At 42.7% G+C, this 25,088-nt stretch overlaps 1 protein-coding gene across 2 annotated transcripts in view; it reads right to left on the reverse strand.

Annotated features, from left to right (window-relative positions):
* The window catches only part of LOC126463418 (gamma-butyrobetaine dioxygenase-like), a 200,870-nt gene that overhangs the window by 104,715 nt on the left and 71,067 nt on the right, over positions 1–25,088 (reverse strand). For both annotated transcript variants that reach the window (XM_050096156.1, XM_050096155.1), the window contains exon 2: positions 4,969–5,057. In XM_050096156.1, the coding sequence (XP_049952113.1) occupies positions 4,969–5,046 (78 nt within the window). In that variant the 5' untranslated portion in view covers positions 5,047–5,057. The remainder of the gene's footprint in view (positions 1–4,968; positions 5,058–25,088) is intronic.

Here is a 25,088-nt window from a genome sequence, read left to right on the forward strand (position 1 = left end):
GGCGATATCGATTCTTACTTTCATTTTTGATCGTTCTCCCTGTGCCTTGTTCTCTTTGCGTCTTTGAGGCAGGCTATTTATAGTGGCGCGCGTGCGCAAGTCGAGCAGAGTGGGTCAGTGGATGACTGGAAACTTGTGACATCGAGTGATGAATTATGCTATACCCTGTGGCGATCAGATACAAGGGTTTGGGTTCGGTGAATGCCTCGAGATGTTATCCGACATCATGTGTCGTGGCAACAGTGAAGCACGGAGTAGGTGGTGTTGCGTGTGCCGGTGGGTTTCTGGCGCCAGGCGATATCGATTCTCACTTCCATTTTTGATCGTTCTCCCTGTGCCTTGTTCTCTTTGCGTCTTTGAGACAGGCTATTTATAGCGGCGCGTGTGTGCAAGTCGAGCAGAGTGGGTCCGCGCATGAGCCGAGTCAGTCTGTGACGTGACGTGCTTTCGATGTTGTCGTTGTGGGGAGTTGGCGACACCGTGTCACGTGACACGGCCGTATGCCGTGACAACCAGTTGAGTTGGCCAGTGGCGATCAGGATTTGCTAATACCTCGAGAGCCATGTGGATGGATGGCGTGTGAATTTCACCTGAAGAAGAAAAAATTAATCGCCAAGCTTTTGTGGTGGGTTCCTCCTTCTACATATAGTGAATATTATTGGATACTTAAGGACTGGTGACTGTTGCAGTTGCTCGTGCTAGTGGCCACCAAAACATTCACTGCACTGGTTGCGAGACGAGTTATGTTCTGGAACGGCCATGAAATTATGTTACTAAAGTGGCTAGAAATAGCGCCTCGCATTTGTAAGATTTAGTGCTTAATGGCACGTTGAAGGTAGCTGGTTCTCCTGAACGTCATTTCTTAATTTAGTTATAGATTTAGAATTTTCTGGTTTTACGAATTAGTGGTAGTTGTTGTTTCTTAATAATTTCTTGTGTGTATTTAAGTGATATCAGTTTCTATTACAATTTCAAATACCTATCCGAAGGTTGATTGTCACGTTAAGTACTGCACGTTTGATTTATGTGGTGTCAACCATTCGACAAAGACAGATTACCTTACGTCATTGGGTGTGAACTGGCACATCTTTTCATGTAGTATCTAGATTTATTTATTTATTTATTTTTTGATCAAAGGAAACTAAGCTCATTTATTCTGTTCATTGGTTAACTTGTAATATGTTTATATTAAGGTATTGCTTTTCTATATATATTTGTGTAACTTGTATATACTACAGTGTGATTGCCGCTCATCTTTTCCTGTTTTCAGAAACGTGTATAGTGGTCGAAGCAAGCAAACCTCGCCCCCGAGCTTGCAGTGTGACGGAAATCGGAAATCTCAGTAGTTGAACTCAGGGCCGACCGGACCCCGTTAACGCACGGTTTCTATATTCCATTCAACGAGAGGCTTCTTTTAGGCAGAAGATTTCCTACTGCCCAAAATTGAGTGTAAGTTCACCCTTTCGATCGTGTGTTTGTGAAATCTTAATGGATTAACGTTTGCTCGCGGCCATCACATGTTCATCAAATTGACGTTTTGCATAAAATCTAGAATTTTCCGGATGTTGAGTGTAGTAGAATGCTAAGTGTAAACAGAACAATTAATAGTACCCTACAGGTCAGATAGCATGAAACGAATTTTATGTTTCCAGTAAGTGTAAAACTGAGTCAGAAAGGCGACAGCCGACATTGTAAACATTTGGTTATCTGTTGTTACCGGCACGTAAAGGCGCCGTTGTCACAAATGTGACGGTTAATATTGTAAATACTAACTACAAACTAGTTGTTTTACTGGTATACAAGGTTAGAGTGTGCAGTCGCCACACCATTACGCCATGGGGGTGGTTCTCGTGGTTATTGTGCCCTCCCGTTATTACGCTTACGAAAGGATATGAACACATTTTGCAGCGTTGTGTATTGAGTACCGTAGAGGGAAAGTTCTGAGAGGACGATTGTTTTCATTAGCATGACAAGGTACCCAGTCGCAAATCAGCATTCGTGAGGAAATGGTTTGTGGAAAATAACAGTCCTGAAGCGGACTAGCCTACCCAGAGTCCCGTCCTGAGCCCAACGGAACTCCTTTGGGATGAGTTAGAACGTCACCGTCGCTCCACACCGCAGCGTCCAACATCGTTACCTTGTCTGGTTTCGGCTCTTGAGGAAGAATTGGATGTCATTCCTCCACAAGCATTCAGACACTCCACTGAAAGTGTCCCTATCAGAGTTCAAGCCTTCATAAAGTTCAGTAACAGCTGTCATCAGATCAGTAGTGTATGGCATCAAATAGTGCATGGGACAAGCGTAATACCTACAGGCTACGGGAAGAATACACACTACTGGCCATTAAAATTGCTACACCTCGAAGATGACGAGCTTCAGGCGCGAAATTTAACCGACAGAAAGAAGATACAGTGATATGCAAATGATTAGCTTTTCAGAGCATTCACACAAGGTTGGCGCCGGTGGCGACACCTACAACGTGCTGACATGAGGAAAGTTTCCAACCGATTTCTCATACACAGACAGCAGTTGACCGCCGTTGCCTGGTGAAACGTTGTTGTGATGCCTCGTGTAAGGAGGAGAAATGCGTACCAGCGTACCATCACGTTTCCGACTTTGATAAAGGTCGGATTGTAGCCTATCGCGATTGCTGTTTATCGTATCGCCACATTGCCACTCGCATTGGTCGAGATCCAATGACTGTTAGCAGAATATGGAATCGGTGGGTTCAGGAGGGTAATACGGAACCCCATGCTGGATCCCAACGGCCTCGTGTCACTAGCAGTCGAGGTGACAGGCATCTTATCCGCATGGCTGTAACGGATCGTGCAGCCACGTCTCGACCCGTGAGTCAACAGATGGCGACGTTTGCAAGACAACACCCATCTGCACGAACAGTTCGACGACGTCTGCAGCAGCATGGACTATCAGCTTGGAGACCGTGGCTGCGGTTACGCTGCATCACAGACAGGAGCGCCTGAGATGGTGTACTAAAAGACGAACCTGGGTGCACGAATGACAAAACGTCATTTTTTCGGATGAATCCAGGTTCTGTTTACAGCATCACGGTGGTCGTATCCGTGTTTGGCGACATCGCGGTGAATGCACATTGGAAGCGTGTATTCGTCATCGCCATGCTGGCGTATCACCCGGCGCGATGGTATGGGGTGCCATTGGTTACACGTCTCGGTCACCTCTTGTTCGCATTGACGGCACTCTGAACAGTGGACGTTACATTTCAGATGTGTTACGATCCGTGGCTCTACCCTTCATTCGATCCCTGCGAAACCCTACGTTTCAGCAGGATAATGCACGACCGCATGTTGCAGGTCCTGTACGGTCCTTTCTGGATACAGAAAATGTTCGACTGCTGCCCTGGCCAGCACATTCTCCAGATCTCTCACCAACTGAAAACGTCTGGTCAATGGTGGCCGAGCAACAGGCTCGTCACAATACGCCAGTCACTACTCTTGATGAATTGTGGTATCGTGTTGAAGCTGCGTGTGCAGCTGTACCTGTACACGCCATCCAAGCTCTGTTTGACTCAATGCCCAGGCGTATCAAGGCCGTTATTACGGCCAGAGGTGGTTGTTCTGGGTACTGATTTCTCAGGATCTATGCACCCAAATTGTGTGAAAATGTAATCACATGTCAGTTCTAGTATAATATATTTGTCCTACGAACACCCGTTAATCATCTGCATTTCTTTTTGGTGTAGCAATTTTAATGGCCAGTAGTGTACAATCCCAGTACCAGAGAAGCCCGGTTTGAGCATTTCCGAATCAACAGCTTAAAAAACCATGGATACAAAAGTTGGAAGATTTTTCTGATTTCTCGGTCCTGTGCGTCACGCCATTCATGCCAAGTAGCAACAAATAAATCATATAAAGCGCTGCACTTAACAGACTTTTCTTTCTCAAACTGCGATATAACTTACTTTACAACAGATTGCATCTGATTGTAAAAGAGATATTTAGCATACAAGAACTTGAAAATGATAATGGACTTCTACCAACATGTATTATACTTTCTCTTCCCCATCCACAATAGCCGGCCGGGGTGGCCAAGCGGTTAAAGGCGCTACAGTCTGGAACCGCGCGACCGCTACGGTCGCAGGTTCGAATCCTGCCTCGGGCATGGATGTGTGTGATGTCCTTAGGTTAGTTAGGTTTAAGAAGTTCTAAGTTCTAGGGGACTGATGACCTTAGAAGTTAAGTCCCATAGTGCTCAGAGCCATTTGAACCATCCACAATATCGTCTTCGAGTTTGTTCCCTTTGTATAGTTCTTCTTTACATTCGTTCCGCATTTTAGCCTACAGTTCTGTACCTAGCCGCCTCTCTCTTCTTGTACGGTTTATTTCATTTTCCGAAGATATCAACTGGGTCTTGTCTTTTCACTTTTTTTTTCCTTTGATGCTGTATACATGATATTACACCCATCAGAACGTAGTGAGTGGCTGATAATCCGTAGGTCAAGGCCCCAGACACGTCAAAATCAATCAGTTATGACTCAATAGAGGCAGTACATTTCTTATGTCAAACTACTCTGCAAACACTCCTGGAAGAATTGCGAAAGTTTGCTACTAGAATTATTGTACACCTAATATCATATCGAGTATTGTGTTGTACAGTGTTGTTAAAACTAACAACAGTCTCGTGGTGGCTTCTTGCGTTACACAAAACGGTTTAGCCCCCAAGCTTCCAGCATTTTTTTGCGAATTGCAAGCAGCTGGAATCGCATCAAGTGGTTTCACTTCACCTTCTCATGGATCCAAAAAGACAGTGGGGTTCATTACTAAAGATCTGAGTAGCGAGGTATGCTGATGTGTCCTGCACTGAAGTTCGTGAAAGGAAATCTCCATGCAAACATCAGGTGGAGTTAGAACGGCACCACTGACACATTAACTGGCAGAACTTTATCATCTCTTTCTGCAGCAGCGAATCGTAAGAGTGGTGTGGCGTTAATACCTTGGTGGTGAGAAGTCTTCTGGAGGCCAAATTAGCGGACAAACTGCGCAAAGCGCCGAGAACAGGTGCTCGCAACATATTCGTCAACTCTGAAACACAGTAATACAAGGACCATTTTAAGTTTTTTACAAATATAAAGAAAAAATAATCTTTGATACAAACCGTTGTGTTGTTCTTCATAATAGTCACCTTTCAAATTTATACAATTTAGCATGGGTTCGAACCAGTAATGTTCTGAAAATATTTTTTCCCTTGTGATGTTGGTGCCACACAACGTGGTTTTGGAAGCATTCAACAATTTCTCCAGATGTTGCAAATTGCAGTCAAGGTATTTTTTGATTGACATATGGGAACAAATAGAGACATTTATACTATGTTTTACCTTCATCAAATAGTGTTTGACATTCTGCACAACAGCTGCCATTGTGACGATGACGAACGATGCGACGTTTTCGTTTATCTTTCCTGATTTCATCGATGAGCAAACTGTCGCATCACGTTCAGAATTAATCGTTCCACGATCCTGTACAGCGACGGTCGCGAAATTTCCAGTGTAACCAAATTGAAAAAGCCATCATTTATTTGGAAGTGCTTCGCGAAGGGATCTCTTTTGTTGGTTTTGTTTCATCTTGGAACATGAAGCAGCTGATTGCTGCTACAGCGTAGGAAAAATCTGAATCGATGTGGGCACAAAGACAAATATTGCTCTTTGGTCGCCCATCTGTAAGCAAGACATACTAACGATGTCTTCTGCCGTTACTCAGAAGCGAAACCATTGCCTGCATTTATGACCAAATACGAATAAATAATAACGTGCACGCACTGTATAGTGCCGGCCGCTGTGGCCGAGCGGTTCTAGGCGCTTCAGTCTGGAACCGCGCGACCGCTACGGTCGCAGGTTCGAATCCTGCCTCGGGCATGGATGTGTGTGATGTCCTTAGGTTAGTTAGGTTTAATTAGTTCTAACTTCTAGGGGACTGCTGACCTCAGATGGTAAGTCCCATAGTGCTCAGAGCCATTTGAGCCGTTTTGAACACTGTGTTTTGTGTGTTATTGACAAAATACAAATCTGCAATGCATACCTGCGCTGGTGAATGAGATTAATATCAAAATTACCTAAACAGGTCAGCAAGTATTACGTCAGTAATATCAGAAATTGAGTCCGCCTTCATGCAAAACACCTTGTTATTCGTTTATTTCTTTATTCTCCCAAATTAGTTTCGGCGACAAATATCACCATCATCAGTGGTTTTTTTTTAATCTAACACATGCAGAAAATAGCATGGTTATACACAGTAGCACATTATTACATTCTTACTATTCCTTTTTTGAAATATAGTTTTCTATGGATACGTTCATACTACCTTATTTATTGTATGTTACAGCATGTTTTAAGAATTATTGTCGCTGTTTGCGGCATATTTTCTGTGCGCTTTTTTCCTGTTGCTACAGTTTTCATAGCCTTTATCTCCACATGCGATACACTTCTCGCGACACACGCGAACAGCAAGATGCGTAATATTCTGGATCAGAAACAAAGTGCGAAAGTTTTGTTTTTCTGTGTATAAAACTTGCTACATATCATCCAACGAACGTGTCAAGATGTGCACACACGTTTCTCTTCTTCAAAATGTTCTGGGGAATGTCCTGCATACTTCATTTACAGATGTTGCTCCATTGTGCTTTGTCACAAGACGCCGTTGACGCTCTATGGCCGCACGTCAACTACTTAACATTGCCTGCTGACAACAACTGGTCGAATGCACATCTTTTCTTAACAGTACAGCTCTCGCCGCAGTTATTGCGCTTACGTCGTGTACACGCCAGGAATAAAATCAATCTCGGAACGTTTCCGACCGACGCTGTACTCAAGGTTTGTCTCCTATTACTATGCTGCATACGTATTATGCACTTCCTTAGTCGAATTTTTTGCACATTTATTTGCAGTAATTGACACTAGGCTGTTTTTGTGTTTCGCTCAAATTGTGCAGTATCAATCGCGAACAGATCACTTTTACAGCTAAAAATGCACCCAAAATCGGAATTATTCCGTATTCGACACTCCTAAGGGTGCCTCTGTCTCCCTGACTAAGTCACATGCCGAGTATCTTCGTCATGTGGAGCACAGCTTCGATGTTTTTCTGGAAAAACTGAATTTTCTCGACTTGCACGAAATTTGTAATCTGGAAACGGGAAACGGTAAACTTGAGAAATGTCAAAATGTAAGAAAACAAAGAAGCCCGACAGATCCGCGTTACAAATAATTTTCTTGGAAGGAATGCAGATTATGACATCATAAGTGTTCGAGAAATTCGATAATTTTGGAATTAAAAAAAAATACAAAAATGGAAATTTAGTTGAACGATGTAAGTGTCATGCTTCACTTCCAAGGAGCCGCCCGGGGTGGCCAAGCGGTTCTAGGCGCTACAGTCTGGAGTTGCGCGACCGCTACGGTCGCAGGTTCGAATCCTGCCTCGGGCATGGATGTGTGTGACGTCCTTAGGTTAGATAGGTTTAAGTAGTTCTAAGCTCTAGGGGACTGATGACATCAGCAGTTAAGTCCCATAGTGGTCAGAGCCACTTTGAACTTCCAAGGAATCACTGAATGTGCACAGCATCACCTCACTTATTTCTGAGCAGTAACGAAGAAAACAACAATGACATCACTAACGCAACGAGAAACAAAACACTTTAAATTCCTCTTCAAGAAAACTGACCACGACTAATAGCTCCTTTTTTTTCAGTACTTATTTGTTGGTCAATGGAAAACGAGGAATATTTCGAAGGAGGGAAGATCGCGCAGTTTCATATCTAAAACTATACGACATTTTGTTTTATTTCATTTGCTGCACAATACGTAGTTAAATTCTGATGATTTCAGATTACATTACTTGGTCGTGGCTCCTTTTAAGTAACAGCGGTTACTTTGTTGTATACTGCTTTCCTTCAATTCTTAGCTCAATGTTATTATTTATGATTCTTTTTTCGTTTATTATAAAGCGTTAGACACTAGAGCCGACCAGGGTGGCCGAGCGGTTCTAGACGCTACAGTCTGCAACCGAGCGACTACTGGGGTCACAGGTTCGAATCCTGCCTCGGGCATGGATATGTGTGATGTCCTTAGGTTAGTTAGGTTTAAGTAGTTCTAAGTTCTAGGGGACTGATGACCTCAGCAGTTAAGTCCCATAGTGCTCAGAGCCATTTTTTTGTTAGATGCTAGAGGTCTTCGTCGAGAATAACTGAAATGAGATAAAGTGTAGGTGAAGGTGCGGTAAAATGGCCACTCTAAGGAAAATTGAATTTACACCAAACCATGGTTACTGATACAAGTTTGCCACTTACATATTTTGAAAATTCGTGTTAAAGGGAACCCAACAAATATTGTTAAGCGACAAAGACAATAATATATAGAAATTGTACGCATTTTTCTGAAGCCTTGCATAGTGACCACTTTCTCCGGCCGTAATGTGCAGTGCCCTCGCAATGGGGTAGCATTTTGGTTACTCTGATTTCCAGACATATTTATGTGCATCTTGATTCACTAGCATCTGAAACAAAACCAAACGACCGCAGCAGACTGTTTTCATTCGCATTTCCGAATTAGGCCAAACATAACAGAATAGAGACGGTTTTTAATGATATAGCTTAATTAACTTAAAATCGCCCAAAAGGGTTAGGACAACGGATGAAAGTATATAAATGTATTTAGAAGTAGTGATATACGGCAAAAACTATTTTTTTGGGGGGGGGGGGGGGGTGGGGTGGTTAAGACTGCTCACGTTTCCCGACGAGTAGTGTGGGTTTTTCCCCCGAACGATCGGCATGTCGGCGTTAATCGTCCACATATGAAACTCTCAAATCGCGGAGAAGTAACAAGGAACTAGATTTGTAGCCAAAAAGGTTTATTTAAACACTTACGTTGTAAGAGTCCCGCATGGTTCAAAAAAGAAGGAACAGATGTCAACTGTTTGTTACTGACAAGATATAAAAGACAGAAAAACGTTGTGCATGTCACTGGGTATAGAATAAGGTCCAACCTTTTCACACAGCTGCGCTCTTGTTTGTAGCAACATGACAACTACACCACGAGAGAAATCATGTTGTGAGATGGAATTTGAACGAAGTCAGTCTGTTCCTCAAGTTCAACGTGCATTCCGCCGTCGGTTTCGCAAGGAACCGCTTCTGGACAATCAGGTCTATGACTGGCATACAAAATTGTTGGAGGTTGGTTGCATATGCAAAGGGAAGAGTAGTGTCCGTCACGCACGTCTGATGAAAATGTCGAGTTTATCCGAGATGCCTTCACATGGAATCCTTGGAAGTCCATAACACGGGCAAGCCAGAAATTCAACTACCTCCAGCAATAGTGTGGCGTGTTTTGAAACGACGCCTGCAAATGAAGCCTTACAAGTTGCAGTTACTGCAGCAACTGCGTCTCGGCGACCGTAAGAGAAGGTGCGAATTTTGCATTTCAGTTCTCCAAGATATGACAGAGAAACTTTTTCCGAACTAAACATTGGACGAATCGACGTTTCAAAAAAATGGCTCTGAGCACTATGGGACTTAACTTCTAAGGTCATCAGTCCCCTAGAACTTAGAACTACTTAAACCTAACTAACCTAAGGGCATCACACACATCCATGCCCGAGGCAGGATTCGAACCTGAGACCGTAGCGGTCACGCGGTTCCATACTGTAGCGCATAGAACCGCTCGGCCACCCTGGCCGGCAATCGACGTTTCATCTATCAGGTAAAGTAAACCTTCATAATGGAAGAATTTGGGTGTCACAAAACCCTGGCGTCGTCGCCGAAAGTGGAAGAGACTCACCGAATATGAATGTGTTTCGTGTCGTTTACGTTCACAAAGTTCATGGACTGTTTTTTTGCTGTGGGAACTGTTGAAACGTCCCCTTAGCAAAATTATACATGACTGTGCTTAAACTGACACACAATATTTTTGGCGCAACGCAATCTGACTTTCAAAATTCCCTACAAAAGAATGGCCCTGACTAACATTAAACTATACGTTTCACAAATCACCTCACAAAAATCTTGGTTACTCGAACTACTGCAATACAGAGAGCGCCACTACTGCCAGTTAAATAAAAGATTCAAACTACGGAAGGCACTAACTTCTGCTAGGCATAGTTAGCAAATGAAAAATTTTAATAGAGACCAAACAATGTATTTACCTTAATAGTCATAATATATATAGCAGTTCATGACAAATTTCAAAACTCCGCCTTCTCTCTCCCCACATCCACCACTGCTGGCGGCTCACCTCCAACTGTGCAACGCTACGCGCTGTTCGCATCCAGCTGCCGCTGCCCAACACTACAATGGCAGACAACAATGCAAACTAGCCACAGGCTGCACACAGCACAGCCAGTGATTTTCATACAGAGCGCTACGTGGCGTTACCAATAAAAAAACATAAACAGCCTACTTACATAGCCCCCATGCTCCCCACAAAAAATTTTACAATTTGTTTTGGGCAGTGGCCAATAATGATTTGATAAAATTTTTCATAATTACAATAACAAAGATATCAAATGCACACACTTATTGATACAATGTTGGTCAAAAGCTAAAATTTTCTCACAGTCCATAAAGACAGTCCAGATTGTTTATCACAGTAAAATAGCAGTGTTTTTCTCAAAGTCTGAGCAGTAGAAGAAAATGCACACGGAAGTAGTGGTTTTCCATGCAGTCTTGAAGAAGTAGTGTTGTTCTTCCAACGGAAAGACAATGCTGACTCTTGACTGTGACAGGAGTGTCACACCTGGACATATTGCAAAACTGTTTCCTCAACTTCACGAATATTCCAATGAGCAATCTTATGCGTGAGAACGCCCCGTCTCACTTTTACCTTGAGGTGTGGCGTTATCTTAATACCATCACTCCACAACGTTGTACTGGAAGAGGTGGACAACTAGACCTTGTTCACTGAGTTTAGTAGACTTCACATCTTGCGTTGTTGTTTTTTTTCTTTGAGGGTACATAAAAGACAGAGTCTATGTGAAGCTACTGTTCGATAGCTGAGAAATTGAATTGTTGACGCTGTTGATTCTACACTCATGCTCATAAATTAAGGATAATGCTGATACACGGTGAAACAACGCTCTGGTCGGCGATTTGCCGGTTTAAATCACCTCGGGGTATGACATTGCGGTGCATTTGACCTGCGGTCGATGCACGGTGACGCTGGCAGCAGTCCACATACGCAGAGCTGTGTTGGTGCATGTCAGAGTACGGCGTAGCGAGTAAGTGTGCAGACGTTTTCAGACGTGATAATGGTGACTGTATGTTGAAAATGGCTCAAAGGACACATATTGATGACGTTATGAGGGGTAGAACACTAGGGCGACTGGAGGCTGGTCAAACACAGCAGGTCGTAGCATGGGCCCTCCGTGTGCCACAAAGTGTAATCTAAACATTATGGCAACGATTCCAGCAGACAGGAAACGCGTCCAGGCGCTACAGTACGGGACGTCCACAATGTACAACACCACAAGAAGACCGATATCTCACCATCAGCGCCACGGAGTACTGCAGGTAGCTTTGCTCGGGACCTTACCGCAGCCACTGGAACAGTTGTCTCCAGACACACAGTCTACAGACGACTGAACAGACATGGGATTATTCACCTGGAGACCTGCAAGGTTCATTCCACTGACCCCTGGTCACAGGAGATCCCGTAAAGCCTAGTGTCAGTACATGGGTCATTGGAACAGTGGTCCCAGGTAATGTTCACGGACGAGTCCAGGTATAGTCTGAGCAGCGATTCTCGCCAGGTTTTCATCAGGCGTGAACCAATACCAACCCCTTATTGTCCTTGAAAGGGACCTGTATGGAGGTCGTGGTTTGATGGTGTGGGGTGGGATTATGACTGGTGCACGTACAAAAAAATGGCTCTGAGCACTACGCGACTTAACTTCTGAGGTCATCAGTCGCCTAGAACTTAGAACTAATTAAACCTAACTAACCTATGGACATCACACACATCCATGTCCGAGGCAGGATTCGAACCTGCGACCGTAGCGATCGCTCAGCTTCGGACTGTAGCGCCCAGAACCGGCCGGCTGGTGCACGTACACCCCTGCATGTCTTTGACAGAAGAACTTAATTGGTCAGGTGCATCGGGACGTCATTTTGCACCAGTATGTCCGCCTTTTCAGGGGTGCAGTGGGTCCCACATTCCTCCTGATGGATGATAACGCGCGGCCCCACCGAGCTGCCATAGTGGATGAGTACCTTGAAACAGAAGATTTCAGGCAAATGAAGTGGCCTCCCTGTTCTCCAGACCTAAACCCCATTGAGCAGCTCTGGGATGTTCTCGGTCGACGTATCGCTGCACGTCTTCAAACCCCTGGGACACTTCAGGAGCTCCGACGGGCACTGGTGCAAGAATGGGAGGCTGTACCCCAGCAGCTGCGCGACCACCTGATCAAGAGTATGCCAACCCGTTGTACGGCCATTGTACCTGTGCATGGTGATCATACCCGATATTGATGTCGGGGTACACGCGCAGGAAACAGTGGCGTTTTGTAGCAGATGTGTTCGGGACGGTTTTATCAACTTATCACCAATACCGTGGACTTACAGATCTCTGTAGTGTGTGCCACGTCGTGTGGCACCACATCCGGCAATTATCCTTAATTTATCAGCATGAGTGCATAAATAGCGACCTATTGATACATGTGTGGAATGAAATGGACTGCAGTTTCGAAGTTTCTAGGGCAATGTATGGTGCTCATGTTGAATATATGGTATAGTGTCTGGGCATACATAGAACTTTGAACCTTCCTCGATCCAGTGGCAGGCGCAACGTGTTTCTATCTGTCACAGTTTTCCTGTAATAAACCATTGCAATATTTTTTTTCTTTTTAAATCACTTTTCTTCACTCAACAGGTAAGTAGGTAACAGGAATAATATAAATGAGTCACCTTATATCAGATGACTGAAAATCAGAAAAATGCCTGTTAAAAACTTACAGAACAAGCTTCCTCTGTTAAGCTCATTGACTACAGTAATGGTATATATTAGAATTAGTTTGGCCACTTACCGGCAGGCAGCAAGGCTACTGAAGGGAAAAAATATGCAATGGCCACTTTTGCAGCTCTGGCCACTTTACAGCGCTTTCCGATACTATTGTTTGTTGCTTCTAGGAAAGTGAGCGAGAAACAGGTTATAACATATTTACGACCATGAAAGACAAGCACAGCGCATTCAGCGTTCCTAATGTCACGAACAAAGGAACTTCAGTGATAATCTAAAAAAAAAAAAAAAAAAAAAAAAAAAAAAAAAAAAAAAAAAAAAAAACAGTTCAGTTGTAAATAGCCTTTTGTGAAGGTGATTGATTGCCATAAGTTGAACGAAGCGATTCCAGTCAGTTTTTGTGAGTGACACTTATGGAAACTGCAACAATAGGTTCTATCGAAACCTTCATGCGAAATTTATGTTTTTTCGCAATACAGTTTTTTCCAACGTTCATTGCAGAGAATCTATTAGGACAATTTATGAGCAGCCATTATTTTAGCAATAAAAGACAACAAATTTTAAAAGAATGGTAATGTGCCATAAAGTGGACAAGTGGCTGTAAAAGCTTGAAAGCAGATCATTGTGTGCAAGTCAGAACATTAGAGGGACTCAACAGTGCAAACTTTCTTCACCACAGTGAATTTTTAACACTACCGTACTGCGCATGAAACTGAAAATGGTCTTCTAAATGCGTAAGAAATGTGCCTTCTCTGTCATGTTCATTAGAGACGGAGCTCTGGGTTAGTTAGCAAAGGAGTATACAGGATGAAAAGTCTTTAAACCGACAAACTCTGGGAGGTTGTAGGTGACATCAAAAGATATATTTTTCTCTAATGTCATTTTTTCTTATCAGGATTATTTAAACCGGTGCAGTCCATATTACGCTCTTGAGTTGTCAGAGGCCGTATTACGATCTTCAGTTGTTAGAAGGCGTATTACGCTCTTCAGTTGTAGGCAACTGCTGTCCGCCAGTGTAGTAGTGCATTGTCTGTGTTTACTAATGGAGCAATATACCTGGAGTGAGTACACTGATATGGTTGGTGCGTACTACGTAGCGCACCACAACGGACGAGCTGCAGAGCGGGTTTATCAACAACAATATCCTAGTCGCCGTATCCCGCATCATACGATCTTTGCTGCTGTGTACCAATATCTGCGTGAGACCGGCTCATTTAGCAGATTACCTGGACAGGGACGCCGTCGCACGGTAAGAACGCTGCAATTTGATGAAGCTGTCTTGCAGCATGTGGAGCGGGATCCTTCTATCAGCACTCGTGCAATTGCACGTAACATGGGGACGAATCAGACGAATGTAAGAACAGTCGTTCGAGAGCAATTGTTACGTCCATTTCACTTACATCGTGTCCACAACCTGGAACCAGTTGATTATCCACCCAGAGCACAGTTTTCGCGGTGGTATCTGAAACAGTGTGAAATGTATCCTACATTTCCATCCTCTGTGTTATTTGTCGATGAAGCAAAGTTCGGACGTGATGAAGTCTTCAACGTGCACAATTCGCATGTTTGGAGTGAGGATAACCCACATGCCCAGTTACTAGCGCCCATCAAGTGCGGTTCTTCGTCAATGTGCAGGTCGGTGTTGTTGAGGACTTTAATTGGGCCGTATCTGCTACCTAGGCCATTAAATGGCAGGCACTATTACAATTTTCTCACCAGAGCATTGCCAGAATTGCTGGAAGACGTCCCGCTCCCTACAAGACAACGCATGTGGTTCCAACATGATGGGGCGCCGGCACATTTCAGTCGTCGTGTGCGTCGATTCCTGGACCGACGGTTCCCAGAAACGTGGATTGGCAGAGGTGGTCCTGTACCATGGCCTGCTCGATCCCCAGATATGTCCCCTCTGGACTTTTTTGTGTGGGGAGAGATGCACAACATTGTTTATGCAACTCCTGTTGCATCAGAAGAGGATCTGTTTGCCCCGATAGTAGCAGCAGCAGTAACAGTTCAGGATACTCCTGTGGTTTCTGCCCGTGTCAGACAGAACATGATCCGATAGTTCAACCTTTGTTTACGTGTCAATGGAGGTATTTTTGAAAAGCTACTGTAACTGTAATTGGGTTGTGTTAATGTATTGCCTCTTGGTCATTAAACAATGGAAAAGTGTTTGTTGCTTTAGTTAATTTGCCACCAGAGAAATCTTCCTCGACCGGTTTAAATATTCCTCAAAGGAAGATATGGCATTAGGGAAAAATATTTGTTTTGATGTCCCCTAGAACCTCCCAGAGTTTGTCGGTTTAAATACTTTTCGCCCTGTAGAGAACTTGAGGAAAACGTAAATCTGGAACATCAGACGTAGACTGTTCCCCTTCACCTCCCGTCTTTAGGGAATTCAATATTCCAAGATTCACTGTGTCAAGAGTGTGTCGAGGACATCAAATTTCAGGCGCTACCTCTCACCATGGGCAACGCAGTGGCCGACGGCATTCACTGAACGACTGAGAGCAGCGACGTTTGCGTAGAGTTGTCAGAGCTAACAGACAAGCGACACTGCGTGAAATAACCGCAGAAATCAATTGGGGCGTACGACGAACGTTTTCATTAGGACAATGCGGCGAAATTTGGCGTTAGCGGGTTGTGGCAGCAGACTGTAACACCTACAACGCCTCTCGGTGTTAATAAACCAAAACAGCTCCCAGATTAGCTCCCATGCCCTCGAAATATAAATTCAGAAAATGTCCCAAGCCCCTCCACAAGTAGTAATTTACGACATAGAAATAAGAGACACATAGAGGGAAATCTATAGTAGAACAATAATAAAAGAAAAAGAATTTTAATCATAAATTTTGGATGCATGGGATGGAGGAAAAACGATAGAAATGGTGAAATTATTAGTTATTCTTATATATGAGAGAATCAATATTATAGTCACAGTACGTAGGTCTTGAACACCAAAGATAGCGTTTACTAAAGTATAAATAGACATACAATGCAATTATGATACTCCAGTCTCTATCCTCTAGTCTGTTCGAAGTCAATTAGGACGTACAGCTTTAGGAAGCAACAACAGGAGCTTAATTAAACCAGGGCGCAAGAATAAATCGCGACAAGATTGTTTTTTGGAAAGCATTAATTTCAGATCAGAATTAGAACTTTTGTCATATTAGAGGAACAGGGAGGTGATCAATAATCTCTCTGACTTTAACGTCACTTCGTGTGAAGATTTAAATATTTTACGGAATTAACGATTTTTGGACAGATTCGGACTTTGTATTGTGATAGTGGAAAAGCATTACTTCACGCGACTAGTAATCATAGTTCGTGACAGTTTATGGATGTTAAACGGGAACAATCTTTTTATCGAAAGTGACAGAACATCGTTTAGTATCTCTGGTATTGACGGGATTCCAGATTAGATACTTATTCAAAGAACCCCTTTGAATGCGATCGTGTGAATGAACTGATGTATTAATAATTATTGTTAAATAAAATAACGTGTTAATTTGAAGCTGACTATTCGTCTTGAACTTTACTTCGATTTAGGTTCATAAATAATTAGGTTACGTGATTTTCACCAAGAATAAACTGCAGACTAGTAACTGAAACAAGTGAACGAGAATCTATTGAAAACGCTAGTATTAATTTACTTATAGTTTTTTCCTTCAGAACTGGGAAGACAATACGTGTAGTGACTCACTGGGGTTAATTTAAGAACTAGCCGGAATAAAACAAAACCCCTCAATACCACTCAATTTATAGATAAATTAACTTTCCTACTTTTATGCAAGATACGGAAGTCGGGATAGAAAAAAGGGTCGCTACAAGACGACCGACGCGGGTTCGTTTGCTAACAGCGCGGCATCGCCTGCAGAGCCTCTTCTGGTATCGTGACCTTATCGGTTGGATCCTTGACGACTGGAAAACCGTGGCCTTGTCAGACGAGCTGGTGGTAGGGTTCGAGTGTGGCGCAGACCCCACGAAGCCATGGGCCCAGGTTGTCAACAAGGCACTGTGCGAGCTGGTGGTGGCTCCATAATGATGTGGGCTGTGTTTACATGGAATGGACTGGGACCTCTGGATGTTCCGCTACTTGCAGCCATTCGTGTACATCATGTTCCCAAGCAACAATGGAATTTTTATGGATGACAACGCGCCTGTCACCAGGCCACAGCGGTTCACGATTAGTTTGAGGAACACTTTGGACAATTCGAGCGAACGGTTTGTCCACCCAGGCCGCCTGACGTGAATCCTAGTGAACATTTATGGGACAAGCTCTCTAGGCTCTGAGCACTATGGGACTTAACTTCGGAGGTCGTCAGTACCCTAGAACTTACAAGGGAACCTCCCCATCGCACCCCCCTCAGATTTAGTTATAAGTTGGCACAGTGGATAGGTCTTGAAAAACTGAACACAGATCAATCGAGAAAACAGGAAGACGTTGTGTGGAAGTGTGAAAAAAATAAGCAAAATATACAAACTGAGTAGTCCATGTGCAAGATATGCAACATCAAGGCCAGTGTGCGGTCAGGAGCGCCGTGGTCCCGTGGTTAGCATGAGCAGCTATCGAACGTGAGGTCCGTGGTTCAAGTCTCCCCCCAAGTGAAAATTTTAATTATTTTTTTTCAGACAATTATTATCTCTCCGTCCGTCCGATGCGATCACTTTTTTGGGAGTGATTATCACATCCACAAGAAAACCTAAATCGGGCAAGGTAGAAGAATCTTTTTACCCATTCGCCAAATGTACAAGTTACATAGGTCGACAAAATATGCCATCACTAGTGTCGTATAGAATATATCAGACGTGTTTTCCTGTGGAGGAATCGGTTGACCTGACCTTGCGATCAAATGTTTTCGGTTCCAATTGGAGAGGCACGTCCTTTCGTCTGCTAATCGCACGGTTTTGTGGTGCGGTCGCAAAACACAGACATTAAACTTATTACAGTGAACAGAGACGTCAATGAACGAGCGGACAGATAATAATTGTCTGAAAATAAAAAATTAAACTTCTCACTGGAGGGAAGGCTTGAACCAAGGACTTTTCGTTCCGCAGCTGCTCACGCTAACCACGGGACCACGGCGCTCCTGAGCGCACAGTGTCCTTGATGTTGCCTATCTTGCGCATGGACTACTCAGTTTGTATATTTTGCTTATTTTTTTCATAGTTCCACATAACTTCTTCCTGTTTTCTCGATTGATCTGTGTTCAGTTTTTCAAGGCCTATCCACTGTGCCAACTTATAACTAAATCTGAGGGGGTTGCGATGGGGAGGTTCCCTTGTTAGAACTACTTAAACCTAACTAACCAACGGACGACACACACATCCATGCCCGAGGCAGGATTCGAACCTGCGACCGTAGCGGTCGCGCGGTTCCAGACTGTTGCGCCTAGAACCGCTCGGCCACTCCGGCCGACTTTATGGGACACCGAGAGGTCAGTGCGTGCACAAGATCCTGTACAGCAACACAATCGCAATTATGGACGGCTACAGACGCAGTATTCCTCAGTATTTCTGCAGAGGACTTCCAACGATTTGTTGAGTCCATACTATACCACACTACACCAAGCGAAATATTAGCAGGTATCCCATGACTTTTTTCACCTCAGTTTACAACAACGGCTGTGAGAAACTGGTACGTTCGCAGCTAGGAGGGTTGACTGTGGTGCTCCAGGGACACGCCACGCTCTCGGCTTTAGAGTGAGCGTCCTTCGTCACGTAGAAGTGAACTCGACGACGAGTACTCGAAACACCGCCCACGCCATAGGCTGCTGTAGAGCACACAGATCACTGTCTCCGATGTGTGCGAACCGTGAAGCGGATGTCTGAAAGCGACGCGATCTCCAAATTTATTTTACATCCAAACGGTACTTTTCCGGGCAAGCCTTCCTTGGCAGAACTTTTATCTCCCTTGTCTACAAAACTACTCAATTTAGTATGTACGAGGCGTGGCTATAAAATAACGGGACTGATGCTGACACATTAAGTACACATGCGCCTAGGTTGAACGACCAATAGCTGTGGCGTGTGAAACCTCTCAGTAGAATGCGGCATCTCTGATGTCTGTAGGAAAATCAGTGCAGCCCTGACGTTCGGTTGCGTAAGAGTTGTTATTCTGATTTGCCAGAAAAATGATAAGTGTAATAATAGGGCAGTGAACTGTCGTGTGAAGTTTCGCATGAAACTTGGAAAAACTGCTACGGAAACCTATTTTTACTAAAAGAAGTGTATGGCGTAACTATTTATAGCGTACACGAATAATGGCTCAAGCGATTCCAAGATGTCTGAGAAGCCCGGGACGTCCTTCAACATCAAAAACGGGTGAAAGTAACTAAAAGTGGGTAATCTGAATCTACCGGTCGTCGGTTGAGTATTCGATGGATTGCTGAAACTGTAGGAGTTGACGAAGAATGCGTAAGGCAAATTTTGCATAACCAGTTTATCATGAGAAAAGTGTGTGCGAAATTGGCGCCGAAAATTCTCACGATCGAACAGAAAAATGCTCGTGAAAATGTTTGTACTGACAATTTGAATAGCACTGAAAATGAGCCTAGTTTCTTGGAAAGAAGTGATAACATGTGACGAATCTTGGTTTTTCAGTTATGATCGAGAAACTAAGCGAGAATCCATGCACTGGAAGTGGCCAACTTCAACGATGGCGAGAAAAGCTCGAATTAAGACTCTGAAATTTTTAGACAACATAGTTGTGTGGAGATAAGAGCGATTGGATTACTTATAATCAATTATTCAAAATGACATTCACAAGCACATCATTTATTTTGCCGCCAACTGGCTTCAACCCGCGATGGGGTCAACTTCAGGGCAATTTACACCATTTGGTCACTCGCTGGAGTCGTCACCCTGCCTGTGCACGGTTTGAATAATTGAAGACTCTGAAGACGAGTGCCTCAAAGGCCAGCGGTAAATATTCATATCAATATTCACTTGTTCGCTGATATCTCAAGCGTACCGATTTGGAATTATCAAAAAGCTATTCACACTTATCAGAGAAACTATTGTGAATATATTAATTACAATAAAACCGATTATTTGGAGTAAATACAGCAATAAATAGCATTTGAGACCAACGGTATATATAGTATCTCCCAGCGTCACTTAAAGGGTTGAAGTTCTGTCTGTCATCATCGGCGTAGTCTCCCTCTCGTCGTATTCAAGCTGTTTTCCTTCTGCCCAACAGAGATTCAGTATCTCTGTCACGTTGTCAACTAGGCATGTTTTTCTCATATTTGTCTGTTTTTGTTTTCTTCTTTCCATCTCATAGTTTCTGGTTCTTCCTCTGACATATCAACTTCTTTTCCTTGTGTAATGGTGTCATACATTTCTGTCAGGTGTCAATCACATTTGACAAGAAGCTAATGACGAAATTGTTCAACACACTGTTAATAAGACTGACATTTCTTAAATTCCATGTATTCGTTACAACATATGTTGTTTATTGGTTTGTTCTGCTAAGGACCAAATGAAGTAACTTCAGTCTTCTTTCTTTCCTCCTTTCTTTCTTTCCAGTAGTTTCTCATTCTTTCTGTCTTTTTCTTTGCTTTCTTCTGCCCATATTGCGCCTGCCTTTTTCTTTGTATTCTCCTGGAAGACCTCTAAAATTTTTTCCTTTTGCTCTGAACCTTTCTCTTTTTCCTATTTCTACCTCTGTTATTTCCATTTCTCTCAGGTCAGCTTTTACTTCTTTGATCCATGTCATTGATGTTTCTGGGTTTCTGTCAAAAAAGTTAAAAATTCTCTTCGTTATCCTCTTTCCATATTGAAATTTCAGGTGTCCATAGTGTAAAACGCTTCTCTTTCTCATTATGTCAGATATTGGTTCTATTTTTTCATAAATTGCTTTCATACTTAATACCATTTCCCATTCTCATATTTTGGACAAAATACTTTATTGATAGCTTTTCTTCTTTTCTTTTCTGTCTAATTGTTTGGCTGTATTTAAAGAAAGGCTTTTTGAAGTATAAAGCTATTCTGGCATAATGACAACGCTGTAGTGCTGAAGTTTTGCGTTTATGGAAATAGATTTCTTATTATACAGGTCCTTTGTTACTTGAAAAGCCACTCCATTTTCCTTGTCCTTGCTACTACTACTACTGCTACTACTACTATACACCGTAAAATTACATTGCGAGAAAGAAATGTCAAGATTTTAGAGCAGCTACGCTCAGGTCAAAAATTAATTTATTTTTCACTTGAGCATAGCTGCTCTAAATTCTGACCATTGCTCTCTCGCGATGTAATTTTACGATTTCTCAAAATTTCATACTAATGAAGACACCCGTAATGGATGTCGAAACCTAGGTCAATCATACCAAATAGTTATTTGCAACCGGTTGGCTGCATAATTTCTATGTTTGAAAATTGTACATAGTTGCTGAGGAACAGCCGTATTTAAAACTGTGTTATTATTATTATTGTTGTTGTTCTTATTACAATTCTTCCTTCGGTTTATGCCATCTATAGACCACGTGAAGTAACTTTCTGGTGATTTTGTATTCTTTCCTGATCTTCGGTCTTTCCAAATTTTTTTCATTCTTTCATCGTGTTTCTTTTTTTCATCTGTCCATTCGCTAATGCGCTTTCTGAAAAACCCTGAACTTCCTAATCTTCTTTCGAAAATTTAGCATGTCTAGCATTTCTGATTTCGTAATAGTTATCTCTGATAAACTGTTTTCCTTAACCTGAATCAAATTATTTGTGTTTGAGACTTTTGTCGAAACTGTGAGATTTCCTTTTAATCTATCTTTCCCGGTTCATTCGAATCAAGTGACCACAAAATAAAATTCTCAGATTGCTGTTTTATTTTGGGTGTAAATTCTTCACTATTTCATAAAGAATATCTGTTTTATGATACTGTTGCAGTGTGGATTTTTGTTTTTACTGAAAGCGATTTTTTATTGTAAACGTCCTTCGTTAAATGATAACCCATTTCCATTTTCAGGGCAGTGTTTTTGTTTGTTTCTTTATACACACGGTTTGGCCGCATTATTTCCCCTAAGGACTTAAATTTATTCACTCTGTTGATCGTAGCGTATCCTGTGCTTAAGAATTTTGGAGTATTTTTAATGCTCGCTACGAATTTGTTTGTCCTATCTCAGGAAAATCATTATTATTGTTATTATTATTACCCTTATTATTATCGTCACTAAATATTGTGCTTTGCTATACATATTGTAATGTTGCCTCATTAAGGATGTCTTGTTAGATGTAAGAGGGGACCTGAAGGGCCTATACTTGCAAGGTGAAATAAATAAATGTCCAGTACAGGTTTGGAAAGGCGATTTACTCGAGTGCGACTTCATCGGTATGAAAGCCATCACAACAAAACAGAGTAAAGCATTTAGAGACTTACCTAGACAACTGTAGTGGGATGTAGAGTTCAAGAAGAAAACCCTTACTGTGACTAACCTCGTTATTCCAGATTGCGAACGCAGTTCATAAACGAGAGCGTCGACTCGTTCGATAAAAACACGTCCTTCACAAACTGAAACGCGAGCTCTTGTGTTTACTGATAGCACTGTCTCGTGCTATTTGCAGATAGCCAGCGCTTTATCTCACGGGACGCCAGTTTAAGAGCAACCAAATCTAGGATTAACAAGCCACAGTACAACAGAACACGAGTGCGTGACTGGTTATCGCGGTTTGCGTTAAGATGTGTGGAAGACGATAGCAGCCTCAGCTCTTCAAACACTTTCTGGTTTCTGTTCGATTAACGATTATTAGACGAGCACAGTCAGAAACCACTGCAAAAGCTTTCTGACACGACAGTTTCATATTTACAAGAAAACTATCTAAACTAAGGAAGGATAGGAACAGAGCAGTCAGTCGTAGTCCCACTGTTTTTTTAATTATTCTTGTATATCCAGATTTCAGCAATAAATAGCCATTTTCAGTGCTAAAATACAAGGAAATTACAGAATCAAAATTTATTTACACAAAATAATAAGTAAAATACACGTCATCTGAGATGTAATCCAATAAACTCCCAGCAGTACATGACATGTAAGTGTGCAGTCTTTCGTGGCCGTTGTCACTGAAGTTAAAATCTTCTAAGTTATTAGGCCGCGTCATGTTTCTTCTAAAATGTTAGACGTTTCGACCCCTCTGCTGGGATCTTCCTCAGGATCTTTTGGTGTCCACTACTGCTAGAACACTGTCAGAGACGAGTGTCGCGTCCACTTATAAAGGGGACATTTTCTGGCGTTCGTGCTGGAGAAGTGATAGTATTGGTTAAAATACATGTGGCTACCATTGGTGGACCATAGTCATAGGCTAATACAGAAGAAGGGGCGTTGGTAGCTCATCTCGTGTGGATACCATTGGCGGTCACCGTCATTGGATAGAAAGGCACTGTTCCACACTTATGCTGGAGATGGGATATTGGTTGAAATGCCTGCTACCGCAATCAGTGGCTAGATTCGAAACGGACAGAGCAAGAGAGGGGAACTGTTTACGCAAATTATTATTGTCCGCCGAGGTGGACTTGCAGCGTGTTTTTTATGTCGCTCGCAGACCGCGGCCGCGTATTCACTTCCTTGATGGCGGGGAGCCACGATGACGGAAGCTTATAGCCTTCCTCTCTATTGAAATTAGACGAATTCTTAGAAATTTCAACCGCTTCTCGGACCTTTCTTCTATAAATGTTTTTTTTTTTTTTTTTAACCAGTACACGTACGTTATTAAAATCGATGTCAGAGCCACAGTTCTCGTGATGTTCCGCTACTGCCGATTTTGCACTTTGATTTAGCGGCATGGGCAGTTCGTGTTCCTTAATGCGTTCTTTAATAGTTCTTCCCGTTTCGCCTATATACACCAAAAGATCCTGAGGAAGATCCCAGCAGAGGGGTCGAAACGTCGAACATTTTAGAAGAAACATGACGCGGCCTAATAACCTAGAAGATTTTAACTTCAGCACATGACATGTTAAGACAATGTTACTTTGTGCCAGGAAGGGCTCTCAACAAAAGAAGTGTCCAGGCATCTCAGAGTGAACCAAAGCGATGTTGTTCGGACATGGAGGAGATACAGAAAGACAGCAACTGTCAATGACATGCTCACTCAGGCTGCCCAAGGGCTACTACTGCAATGGATGTCTGCTACCTATGGATTATGGCTCGGAGGAACCCTGACAGCAATGCCACCATGTTGAATAACGCTTTTCGTGCAGCCACAGGGCATCGTGTTACGTCTCAGACTGTGTGTAATAGGCTGCATGATGCACAACTTCACTCCCGAAGTCCATGGTGAGGTCCATCTTTGCAACCACAACACCATGTATTGCAGTACAGATGGGCCAAGCAACATACTGAATGAAGTACTCAGGATTGGTATCACATTCTCTTCATCAATGAATGTCGTGTATGTCTTCAACCAGACAATCATCGGGAATGTGTTTGGATGCAAACCTGTCAGGCTGAACACCTTAGACACACTGTCTGGTGAGTTCAGCATGGTGGAAGTTCCCTGCTGTTTTTGGGTGGCATTATGTGGGGGCCGATGTACGCCATTAGTGGTAATGGAAGGCGCCATAACAGCATTACAATACATGAATGCAATCCTCTGATCGATAGTGCAATATTGGCAGCATATTGGTAACGCCTTCATCTACATGGACAGCAATTCACACCCCTATCATGCACATCTTGTGAATGACTTCGTTCAGGACAACAACATTGCGCAACTAGAGTGGCCAGCATGTTCTCCAGACATGAACCCTATTGAACATGTCTGGGATAGTTTGAAAAGGGCTATTTAAGCATGATGTGCACAAACAGGAGGAAGCCAAGGTGGTTGTTTAGAACAAGTACAGCAGCCTCAGTTGCGTCATGTAGTGTAAGTGACGCCTTCAATACTCCAAAAACTAACTCAGTTTCTGTCTGATACATTAGTTTAAAACCTATTCTTTATTAAATAAAATAGGTAACTATATTTGTAGATCACTTTTAAAATACTTCAAGGAACGACGATTCACAATGTATTTATTAATACGAGGAACATTTCATAGATAATACACAGGCTGATATTACTGTGGACTTGAATAGTCTCCCTGACTTTGCCGCCGGATGATGTTGTGCAAATTCCACAATATTTCCTTTGAGCAACT

This window comes from Schistocerca serialis, chromosome 1, assembly GCF_023864345.2.
Source record: "Schistocerca serialis cubense isolate TAMUIC-IGC-003099 chromosome 1, iqSchSeri2.2, whole genome shotgun sequence".
Classification (NCBI taxonomy): domain Eukaryota; kingdom Metazoa; phylum Arthropoda; class Insecta; order Orthoptera; family Acrididae; genus Schistocerca; species Schistocerca serialis.